This window comes from Dreissena polymorpha, chromosome 2, assembly GCF_020536995.1.
Source record: "Dreissena polymorpha isolate Duluth1 chromosome 2, UMN_Dpol_1.0, whole genome shotgun sequence".
In the NCBI taxonomy this organism is placed as follows: Eukaryota; Metazoa; Mollusca; class Bivalvia; order Myida; family Dreissenidae; genus Dreissena; species Dreissena polymorpha.
In genome coordinates, this window is record NC_068356.1 from 50,493,104 (window position 1) to 50,504,930 (window position 11,827).

At 36.1% G+C, this 11,827-nt stretch overlaps 1 protein-coding gene and 1 long non-coding RNA gene across 3 annotated transcripts in view; both read right to left on the reverse strand.

Annotated features, from left to right (window-relative positions):
• Positions 1 to 11,179, reverse strand: part of LOC127866997 (proteasome subunit beta type-4-like) — a 147,914-nt gene extending 136,735 nt beyond the window's left edge. For both annotated transcript variants that reach the window (XM_052407914.1, XM_052407915.1), the window contains exons 1-2: positions 11,013 to 11,179; positions 8,732 to 8,858 (exon numbers count right to left, since the gene is read on the reverse strand). In XM_052407914.1, coding sequence (XP_052263874.1) covers positions 8,732 to 8,858; positions 11,013 to 11,125 — 240 coding nt within the window. In that variant the 5' untranslated portion in view covers positions 11,126 to 11,179. The remainder of the gene's footprint in view (positions 1 to 8,731; positions 8,859 to 11,012) is intronic.
• Positions 1,356 to 5,740, reverse strand: LOC127867012 (uncharacterized). The gene is made up of 3 exons (XR_008043206.1): positions 4,112 to 5,740; positions 3,811 to 3,929; positions 1,356 to 2,800 (listed from the first exon to the last, which is right to left on the reverse strand). It is a non-coding gene; the product is annotated as an uncharacterized LOC127867012 (long non-coding RNA).
• Positions 11,180 to 11,827: the final 648 nt, after the last annotated feature.

Sequence of the window (11,827 nt, forward strand, 5' to 3'; positions counted from 1 at the left end):
ATCTCAATATTTTGTTCGTCTCCCATCCATATGAGATCAACCTTAGTAAATACAGGGGTTCTGAAATATGCTGTCCGAGTCGTCAATTTACCCTTCCGGGCAAGCAGTTTTTGAAAGCTGGCTTGTCCGGGGACAAGCAAAATTTCCGTGGTAAAATTTGTTTCGAGAACAAAACTTCAATATTTTTCGAAAATAAAAAAATAAAAACCGAAGTTTATATAAATAGCTTATGATTAATCTGCGGACTAGCACACTTTTTTAACTGGAGGTATGTTATTTTCTGATAATAATTATTTAATGTGGTAAACCTTTTCACGAGTATATGTAGCAACAGCCAATCACGCATAAGAAAACAATTTTAATCAGGGACCTTTGTCCCTGTTTTAATAGAGAAACCAGCACACGTGTGTATAGCAACAGCCAATCACGCATAAGAATTTTAAGATAACACTTTTCGTACATTGCAAATGGCCGCATACATGTTCTAACGACCTGCATTCGATTTTAATATAATAAAACCACTTCAACGTCTAGTCATGACGCTAATCAGACCAATGATAAAATCAGTTCGGCGTCGGAAAAGAAGAGAAAAGCCAAGTATGAATATGATAAACACACGACGCCAAACGGAAACGAGAATTTTTTGAGTCTTGGCTAATTGATTTTCCTTGGCTTGAAACGTTGCCGATGTGTGTAAATGAAAACTTCGTAAAGGAGTTTCCTTTATTAGCGGATAATTATATACTTATAATTAATGGAGATTATTTTATTTCAAGTGAATTGTCTAGTCATGTTGAGATTATTAAATATCCGAGATGGTATCATGTTAGTCGAACTTGTTGACGCTCTCAAATATTAAGCTTCTTTTTATTTTGGTAATATTTGGAGTTCCAAAGAATTTAGCCCACATAAAAAGTATCTCTAAATTCTTTGCGCGTCTTATAAATAAGACTAGTATCATGTGTGACTTAAAAATGATCTTATTATATGCACATCTTGCTTGTATTTTTTGTTCAATTTTCTAGTTAACTATGTTTATAATTTAAAATAGAAGTTAACAAAAGTGTATGCTTGTATTATTTGCTTAATTAGTAATGACCTTTTCCTTTATCTATCTTAAAAGTACGGACAAGTACTTCTTTGGTACCTCCGTATAATTCAAAATAATATAAATCAGAGTTATATATAGTTGTTTATGAAATAAATTTGAGATATATTTATCATGATAATGAGACAGTTCTTTAAAAAAAAAAAAAAATTTTTTTTTTTAACTTCTCGAGGGAATTTTTTTTACAAAATGGGGGAAATATATACTCTTTTTTGAGGGGAATGGGGCCGAATATCGGCCCCGAAATACTGGCTTTTATCATGGTATTTTTTGCTCAAAGCAAGGTTCCTTCTTTACACAAATCCAGTTAAGGCACACATGTGTTGACTGCATAGGGGCTAATTTGAAAACACTTAACGCACATGCATCAAGCGCAGTCCTTCTAGAACGTGGCTCCTACCAGTCTCCACCAAACTAGTCAAATTTTTACAGGACAGTAGGTCCTGTAAACTGGGAAAAAATACAGGACCTCCTCTTTTTTACAGGACCTACCAACTACATAAATATATTAATAAAATAACACGAAAAGCGACCATACATGGTACTTGTTTAGTTTGATGAAACTATTGAGCACATTTATCATTATAATTGCACTATGTACAAAAAGATTTAATGAGCATTTCATTTTCATTTTGAAAATCCACAACACAGTCTGAGTCATCGTCTTGTAGCCACAATAAACTGCATTCAAAATGTCAGTTTCAATTGGCAAGCTTTCATCTTCATCTTCTTCCAACTCGACATGGCTAGTACTCGTAACAACACTGACACCTTCTTGTACATTCTTGCGTGCATAATTGACCCGCCTATGTCCATGTGGTCTCTCTGCTGTACACTGGAGAACAATTCAAAATTATGTGTAAATATTATTTTTATATGAATTAGCATTATCAATAAAGTAAATGCTTTACAGTTTATATAAAAATTAACAATGAATTTTCAGCAAATTTGTTTACCAGCCAATAATCAATATCTGGGTTAGGCTCAAAGCCAGCAACATCTGATGACAACAACTTGGTCTGCATTATGCTGTTTAATGTCGTGCCCTTCATGTTCAATCTGCGTGCTGTTTTTATAAGCTTCATTTGAGAGAAACTGGTCTCACAGGACACGCTTGTAGGAGGGAGGCTTTGCACCAGGTCAATGATGAGGTTGATATTAGGCAAGTCCTCTTCAAACACCATATCCCATGTTATGTCACAGTCAGTGAGCTTTACACCATGCCTGTACAATAATTGTTGATTAAAATCATTACATATACCTTATTGATACTTGGGATCTCCGCTTATCCTCAGTAGTACAAGAATGTTTTTATTTCTTCATGATCTTGTGTGACATGACTCAATGAGTATATACATATTGTGTTACATTAATGATTAATTTAACATAGTCATAATATTTGAGTTGAGCGGTCACTTTAATTTAAATGACAATACAGGGCAAATCAGTTTAGGTAAATTTTAGTACATTATATTGTAAATGAAATATGATGCATTGCAGTGTTATGTTCTAAGTTAGTAACAAATGGACATCCTGTACATTTTAAGTAATTGAATGTGTAAAACAATACTTTAACAAGCAGCTTCTTGAGAGTCTTCCACTCTGTCATCACTATATCAGCATCAAAGCCCTCTCTACCAAGGGTTTCAGGAAAGGCAGCTACAATAGCCTGCACACTGTCATCACCAAAGTCTGCAAATAGCATTGAATACTTAACTTATAAAAATAAATATTCTTCTTGATATATTATTCTATAGGCTAAATGTTAGTGTCATACAAACACACAGCATTACAATAAGTATTATAAAGTTATCCTCGTTACTATAAACATGTACTGGCATGCAAAGTATACCTCTCCAGTGGCCATGAGTTGCATTACTTTGTACATGTTAATTAACTTAGTAACTTTATTTTAATAAGGTTTCATAAATGTCTAATTTTAAGCACAAAGTTTGAATTTCTAACATTTAAACCTTCAGCCTCAGGATAAACAATATATTACAATAAACCCTATTAAACATTCGGTCAGAAACAATGGCAATATATATTTTTCAGGAAACAAATGTAACCTCTAACACAACAGCAAACAAGCTATTCAGCGGACAAATGGAACTACTAACAGAACTCGAACAGCAAAATCAATTAATCAGAAGGCAAATGGAACTTGCAACACAACTCCCATTGAACAATTTTAAAAACCTCTCATTTTGTCTTCATCGGTGACAGGCCATTTGCTTAGACTAAATGCCTGAGTGGCATTAACAACAGATTTGCTGTTGTTGCTAAGGTCAAAGCGACAGCGCATAGCTTCAGCCACACGTGTTTTTATGCCATCTGCATATGACAGACTGGGTCTGCCTCCTTTAAGTTCTGTATTGCCTAGCTTTCCAGTGGCCAGCAGACTGCAGAGTTATCAGTGTTTCACATTTTCTGTATTAACATTGCTATTAGTTGCAAGTAAGCCTTCTTTTGCATTCAAATAATAACAATTACTCAGTATCACGATTATTGATTTATTTAAAGTCTGGCCAGGTGTTGTAAAATCTAAAAACTAAATATTTAAAATTACATATAACAGTATGAAGAATTTATGTGTGATAAATTTATCTAAGTTGCTAGTGTTGATATATACAAATAATTAACCATTGCTCTCATCATAATTGTATTACTAGTATGTACATAAATTTAACATAAAAATATACCTTTCATCTACTTCATCAGTGAGATCTGCTGTTGTTTCAACCCAGATCATGCTGTCTGCCAAAGTTCTGTTTTTGCTCTGAAGCTTCTTTGACAGCTGCATCAATGGCTTTAGAAGTTCCTGAATCAAAGTTGTTCACAATAAAATATCAATTTATTGTTTAAATAGTTAAAACAAAATAAAGGAGGAAAAGATGCAAAAACTATAAAGTTAAAGATATTTCACACTGTTACAAATAAAAGTCAACATAGTTACAATGTATATGCCTTATTGCACATATTCCAAATGAACACACAATGTACCTGCATAAAAATGGCAAAAGCCATCAAGTTCTTGTCAAGTATCAGCTTTCCAAAGCCACCAGCCTTTGGGTTAGTATGCGACAGCGTTTACAGATGGGCTGCATATGCCTCATGAGTCCTCATTAGACTGGTCAGTGCATCATAAATGTGTGAGAGCCAGCATGTGCCTGTGACCTTCGGTGGTAGAAGGCCTTTGACATTGAGAGCTGCCATTGTTGTGATCAAGCCGTTTTTATTTTTGTTATTATGTTTCATATAAAAAAAGTTCAGACCAATTAAAAGAGTCATCAATTTGTCGTAGAGTTTAACTGTCTTGAATACATCTCGAACTGCAAGTTCAAGTCTGTGTGCCAGACAACGGACATTCAAAAACTCCTCCCCAACTTCTCTTCGAAGAAGTGCAGCCAATCCAGATTTAATGCAAGTCATGTTGGCAGCCCCATCTGAGCACATTCCAACCATCGAACCTGGTTAAAAAAGAAACATTTGATTTAAACGCAGAAAAGCAAGCAAAGTTTCAAGAAAAAACTTGTTTAAAGCAGAGAGTTTTGTAAACATTTTCACAAAAAACAATTAGAATTTCTTTACAATTTTGAAGGCATAAATGACGTTAGATTTGCACTGTACAAACATTTTGTGAATACATAAGTGTACATATGTTATTGAGTATACATATTGCATTTGAAATGCTTTTAAGAATACAGTCATAATATATTAAATACATTTTCTATTAAAGCCACTTAAACTAAAATGTACCTGTGTTTAAGCCACATTCATCATACACATTTTTGACGTGCTGAAAGAGGTCAGCGGAGCATGTTGAGGCTGGTAAACCGATGGCCACAAATTGTTCACTGACTTTTCCATGTTTTGAAAACCGTATGTAGAGCGATTCCTGCTCATCACCAGAGAGGTCGGTGGAACCATCCATAATAAGGGAATGGAAGGGGGCTGCTCTTACTTTTTCAGTGTGTTTATTCGATTCAAAATCAGCTATTGAAATGATGAATTTCAGTGCCGCTTTTTCACTTAAGTATGTACTACCAATGTCAAGGCCCTTCGCCTTGTCAAGTTCAGAGAGCATGCAATAGTCACTTAGTGACATATTGCATTTGGCAACATAGTGGGCATTTCTAAATAAATAAGCCAACCTGTGGCGCTCTGCACTTTTCAGTGAAATAAGTGCTTGGCCGGCTTGGCTTTTGGTGACCTCTTCAGTGCTCGAATTGGCTGCCTTTAACACATCACTGGCTCTCCTGTGTGATTTTGAACTTTCGTGTTCAGTCACAGCAGAAATTCGAATGTTCTTAGAGCCATCCAGAAATGTGTTCTGACCACGAAACTTATGAGTAGCTTTTTCATTTTTAAGAGAATCGCCGCTCTTGTAGAATTCTAGGCACAAAGTGCACTTCATTGCCTAAGCTTCACTGTCATACGTCAGCCAATCCCTGCCCAACTTCCAACTTTCGCAAAATTTTCGTTCGGGCCTTTTTTCTTCATATTTTTTCCAATTCTCTTTCTGTTTTTCCGAAGAATCAGGTGGTGCCGGTCGTTTTCCACCGGAGTCGCTCCCTCCTAATATCGTAGAAACATTTTTCAAACAGTTTTCAAACTCGGCGGTAGCGTTTGTTGATTCTTGTTGCTAAGTCTCAGTGCGCATGTCAGAGAGGAATCTGGTCAATAAGGCCTAAACCGACGACGGCCTAGATAATTGATCACCAGCCTTTTTCACGCAGGGACATTGACAGTCAAGATCATGACATTGGGAATGAAGATGATAACAATTATTAATAACTATTTGTATCATTTAATAATCAGATTTATAAATATCTTAATCAGCGAATAGGCCGTCATGGATTTAGACCGTTCTGACGAGCATCAGTCATATGGTAACGATGCAAAACAAGAGTTCCGCGGTCGGAGATGACCGCATTGAAGCCGGATTTTTGATTTAAATGACAGGAAAGTACCTTTCGTGTTTTTGTCAATGCAATACTTAAATTACTGAAATATTGTTCAAAGGTCAAAATGAAATGTAAGTACTTTTCAAGGCATGAGCAAACCTTGTGTTATGTTTTGAAGACTCTAGGTACAAGCATACCAAAGTTATAACATGGAATAAGAACTTTAACATTTTTACCTACCAAAGTTATAAGAACTTTAACATTTTTACATTCAAGGTCACAGTGACCTTGACCTTAGAATGAATGACCTTGAAATGACCAGTGGTCATCTAAGTGTGCTTGCAAACCTTCATGTCAAGTTTGAAGACTCTATGTCCAAGCATACCAAAGTTATAACAATTTTAACATTTTAACATTTAAGGTCACAGTGACCTTGACCTTCAAATGAATGACATTGAAATGACCAGTGGTCATCTTCTAGTACTGGCCAATCTTTATTTCAAGTTTGAAGACTCTAGGTACAAGCATACCAAAGTTATAACATGAAATAAGAACTTTAACATTTTTACATTCAAGGTCACAGTGACCTTGACCTTCAAATGAATGACCTTGAAATGTCCAGTGGTTACTTACTAGTTCTGGCCAACCTTCATGTCAAGTTTCAAGACTCTAGGTCCAAGCATACCAAAGTTATAACAACTTTAACATTTTTACATTCAAGGTCACAGTGACCTTGACCTTCAAATGAATGACCTTGAAATGTCCAGTGGTTACTTACTAGTTCTGGCCAACCTTCATGTCAAGTTTCAAGACTCTAGGTCCAAGCATACCAAAGTTATAACAACTTTAACATTTTTATATTGAAGGTCACAGTGACCTTCACCTTCAAATGAATGACCTTGAAATGACCAGTGGTCATCTGTTAATCCTGGCCAACCTTCATGTCAAGTTTGAAGACTCTAGGTCCAAGCATACCAAAGTTATACCATGAAATAAGAACTTTAACATTTTTACATTCAAGGTCACAGTGACCTTGACCTTCAAATGAATGACCTTGAAATGACCAGTGGTTACTAACTAGTTATGGCCAACCTTCATGTCAAGTTTCAAGACTCTAGGTCCAAGCATACCAAAGTTATAAGAACTTTAACATTTTTTATATTGAAGGTCACAGTGACCTTGACCTTCCAGGGGTTTTTTTTAGAAAAAGGGGAAGACGCTGGACGCTGGGTAAAAGGGGAAAATCGAGCGCGAAAGAGACATATTTGGGGAAAAAATAAAAACTGTTCATTTCAATGTCTATAACTGACCTACAGACTTCAGGGTTTTTTTTAGAAAAAGAGTCATGTCTCTGACCTTTTTGTTCTTAAACACATGAACAAGTATGATATTAAAGTCAAAGTCCTAAATAAAGTTGCAGGGGTAGATCTAATAATGGGAAATGTTTTCAACTTGGGCCGGGGAACGATGTCAATATTGTGATTTCAATTTCATGATGAATGGGTTGACGATCTAGATCTGCTACAGTATTGGAAGGGAAAGGTGCGGCAGCTGCCGATTGTCTACTTTCACTTTCACAATAATCCGACAGTATTAATCGATGTTGATTACATGTACCTCCGAATCCTGCTGGGTTTCAACGGTTTTTGATGATTCATTCTTAAAAAATACGTCAACGCAATTAATATTTTCCGAGTTCGAACGTTTTATTTTGTTCGTGTATGAACGCCAATTGTGAGACTTTTTCTGTTTTAACGTTTATATCTTGGCTTTCACATAACCCGGATGAAAATTCGACTGGTTTCCGGTAATTAATTGACGAAACACCCTTCTCGCGCAAGACCGGAATCCAGTAAAATAGTCACATGATTAATACGATTAGTTGCCCGGTTTCCATGACGTAATTTAAGAGCTATATATAGAATCACTGGGATTCCCAGATTTGAGTGTTCGTCGGGAGAGAGAGAGAGAGAGATCGTTGTACATGGTACAAATTGGATAAGCGTCGACTTCCCAAAAGAAAAAAAAAATTCTTTGAGGGTAAAATATTATATTTTGGTAAAAAATTATATTTTTGAAGGGGAAATGGTATTTTTAGGGGAAAAATTCTGGTAGGGGAAGACGCCGAATATCGGCGTCACTTTCTTAGTAAAAAAAACCCCTGCCTTCAAATGAATGACCTTGAAATGACCAGTGGTCATCTGTTAATCCTGGCCAACCTTCATGTCAAGTTTGAAGACTCTAGGTCCAAGCATACCAAAGTTATACCATTAAATAAGAACTTAAACATTTTCGAGCACGCCGCCACCCCGCCCGCCCCCCCCGCCCGCCCGACAACATCAATCTATAAGCCGAGATTTTTTCGAAAAAAATCCGGCTAAAAATGGACCAATCAGGTGCATCGCAAAATTCCGTAGAGTAGAACGTTGGAACGGAAAGACGCGATCGCTATTTTTATACCGCGGAAAACTTTCAGAGCCGTAAAAACATTTATAATCAACAATTTCGTTCTTTTTTTTTTTCACTGGACAATCGGTCCTGTAAATTAGGCCGGACCTTACAAAATTTTACAGGACATGTCCGTCGGTCCGACCATGTTTGGCCGAGACTGCTTTACTGAAGCAAAACCAGGGAGAAAATAAGTGCCGAGTGAAGAGCTGAAACCGAAACAATTCCATGGCACTCTACCAGCTAAGCTGACAGTCTATCAACTTACCTTCAATAACCTGGTCAGATCTCTGAATTTTGCCATGGAGCCATAAGAACCCAGTTTGTCTGCAGCGAGTACCACTCCATCCTTAAACTTCAGGCCAAGAACAGACGTGCCTGTCACAATGGGGTACCTGTAATGACATTTTTTCTATTGTTTCATAAATGAGGCAGGACAAATACAATTATACGTTTATATACACACCTGTCGCATCTGCATTATCCAAGATGGACAACAATGGAGAAGTGTGAAAATTACAAATAACAATCAAATCAGGGCTATAGATAACAAGCTTACTTGCGTTATTATGCAATTCAAATAACCAAAAACGTAATTAAATCAAAAATAAAGTGTACAAAAACGCAAATACAAATTTAATAATGTAATTCCCGTAAAAAACCTTGCGTCACGAAACGCAATTTTTACGAAGACCGGACGTATGTTTTAGACTGGTTATTTTCTGTACAAAAAATGCACCGCATAGATTATATGCCGTCCTATAAAGAAAAGAAGACAGTCTTTCCAGCGATTATCAATCTTTGGGGTAGTATGGTAATTATTCGTAGACCCATCCAATATCTACTTTCATTTTCAAGGTATTTAACTCAAAATGACCACAAAACGAGGTGCATCGCTTTGAACAGCCATCACTTCATCATTTGTGCAGCAATTTTCATGAACTTTGATCAGAAATTCAGTAATTGTTTGTTATGTACAGGTACCTTTTTGAATTCCAATTGTGTAAATAATATAGTAACCTTAGTAGATTTTTATTATGTTATATATGTCATTCCCTAAATTACCCAATTGAGTAAAAAATTCGGCGGTGAAAAACCCAATTAAGCTCCAGGGGTTGTTTTTTTAGAAAGGGGAAGACGCTGGACGCTGGGTGAAAGGGGAAAAAAGAGTGCGAAAGAGACATTTTAGGGGAAAAAATAACTGTTCATTTCAATGTCTATCACTCATCAAAAGAGGCTTGTCTCTGTCCTTTTTGTTCTTAAACACATTTAACACGTATTAAAGTCAAAGTCCTTAATTAAGTTGCAGGTGTAGATCTAATTATGGGAAATCTTTTCAACTATATTTCTGTACTGGGGCCGGGGGACGATGTCAATTTTGTGATTTCAATTTCATGATGAATGGGTTGACGATCTTGATCTGCTACCGTATTGGAAGGGGAAGGAGCGGCAGCTGCCGATTGTCTTCTTTCAGTTTCACAATGTTCGATGTTGATTACCTCAGAATCCTGCTGGGTTATAATGGTTTTCGATGATTCTTTCCTTAAAAAATGCCTCGATGCTTCCTGTATCTTCCGAGTCCGAATGTTTTATTTTGTTTGTGTAAGAACGCCAAGTGCGAGACATTTTTTACTGTTTTCACGTTTATATCTTGGCTTGCACATAGCCCGGATGAAAATTCGACTGGTTTCCGGTAATTTATTAATGAAACACCCTTCTCGCGCAAGACCGGTATCCAGTAAAATAGTCACATGATTATTACGATAAGTTGCCCAGTTTACATGACGTAATTTAAGAGCTATATTTAGAATAACTGGGATTCCCAGATTTTTTGTGTTTGTCTGGAGAGAGAGAGAAAGATCGTTGTACATGGTGCAAATTGGATAATTGTCGAATGCTCAAAGGAAAAATAAACATTTCTTTGAGAGAAAATATTTTATTTTGGTGAAAAATATTTTTCGTGGGGAAATTGTATTTTGAGGGGAAAAATTCTGGAAGGGGAAGACGCCGAATATCGGCGTCACTTTCTTAGTAAAAAAAACCCCTGAGCTCAAAAGAAGGGGGTGAAAATTTTTGCTTAAACTATTGAATTTAGAAAAACCCTATTGTTGTCAAAAACAAGGGGTGAATTACCCAATATAGCCCCAAAGTTATCTATAGCCCTGATCAAATAAACGACATATATAATGATTTCAATGGATAAATGAATTGTGTCTGTCAAATAAGAATGGAAAATACATTTAAGATACAAACAAATATATTTTAGAAATCTGCAGGGTGAATGTATGTCATGGAAACAAGTGTTTGCAAAATGGAGTTAAGTTTACTGGCAAAGTAAAAACTTTTCACAGGATTAACGTTCGAAAATGCAATAAGTCAAACACGTCATTACGCTTTTTTATATCAATACGTGTGTTATGGCAAAAAATAGACGACACCAAAAAAATAATTGTGTCACAATGAAATATCGCGAAAACACATGAAAGATGCATAGTCATTCCCGTGTTCTTTGATATTAGTACGCATTTCAGAACCCATGTGGTACTTACATTGTTCTTTTCACTGGTTCATTGTGCCCTGCGATTTTTCCACCCGGAAAATTATACAATGAACCCGGTTGCGGTCCATTTCTCCATAATTCTGTCGGCAACAGAGACTCCATTTTTCAGCGGAAGTAACGATCTGTATCGCTTGGACGCTTTTGTTTCTTGAAAGTTACACACAACTATATCTAAAGTAGACGCCAACTATTTGGGTGAATGGGAGCAGTCAACCTCCGCGCAGTGATTTGACGAGAACCAGCATATGTATGTGAGAGCAAGGAACGACAACTCTGCATGGAGATTGGGGAGCAGTAGGTAGCATATTTCGTATCGTGTAATCGTCCCGCAAGGAAAATAATCGCCATATACATGTACTCTCCAAGCGATCTGAATTTTCCTAATTGCTCAATTCGAGAAATTATTTAAATTTTGTAACACTGCAATTTATTCACATTTTTTTTTTTATTAAAGCGAGATTATACGATTTTTTATATGTGTTGAATTTTAATATATTGATAAAATATGTTACAATAACACAACATAGGCAAGGAAAATTATACATTGAAGACGATATTTCATAAAATGCAACAAAGACAAATTAGCGCCCCGAGCCGATTGTGACGAAGATATTTCATACATATTTTCCTACAATAACCGAAGCATTCGTCTTTTTAGTTAGTGGTCGTGTGTCGTTAGATTGGTTACCTCCCCTTATCTATTGTTACTCTCTATATAGCTTGTACCGATCCCTATATTGTATTGAGCAAGACAAATATTAAAGCAAAAATACGTAACATTTGCTTTAATAAATAAATTAACAT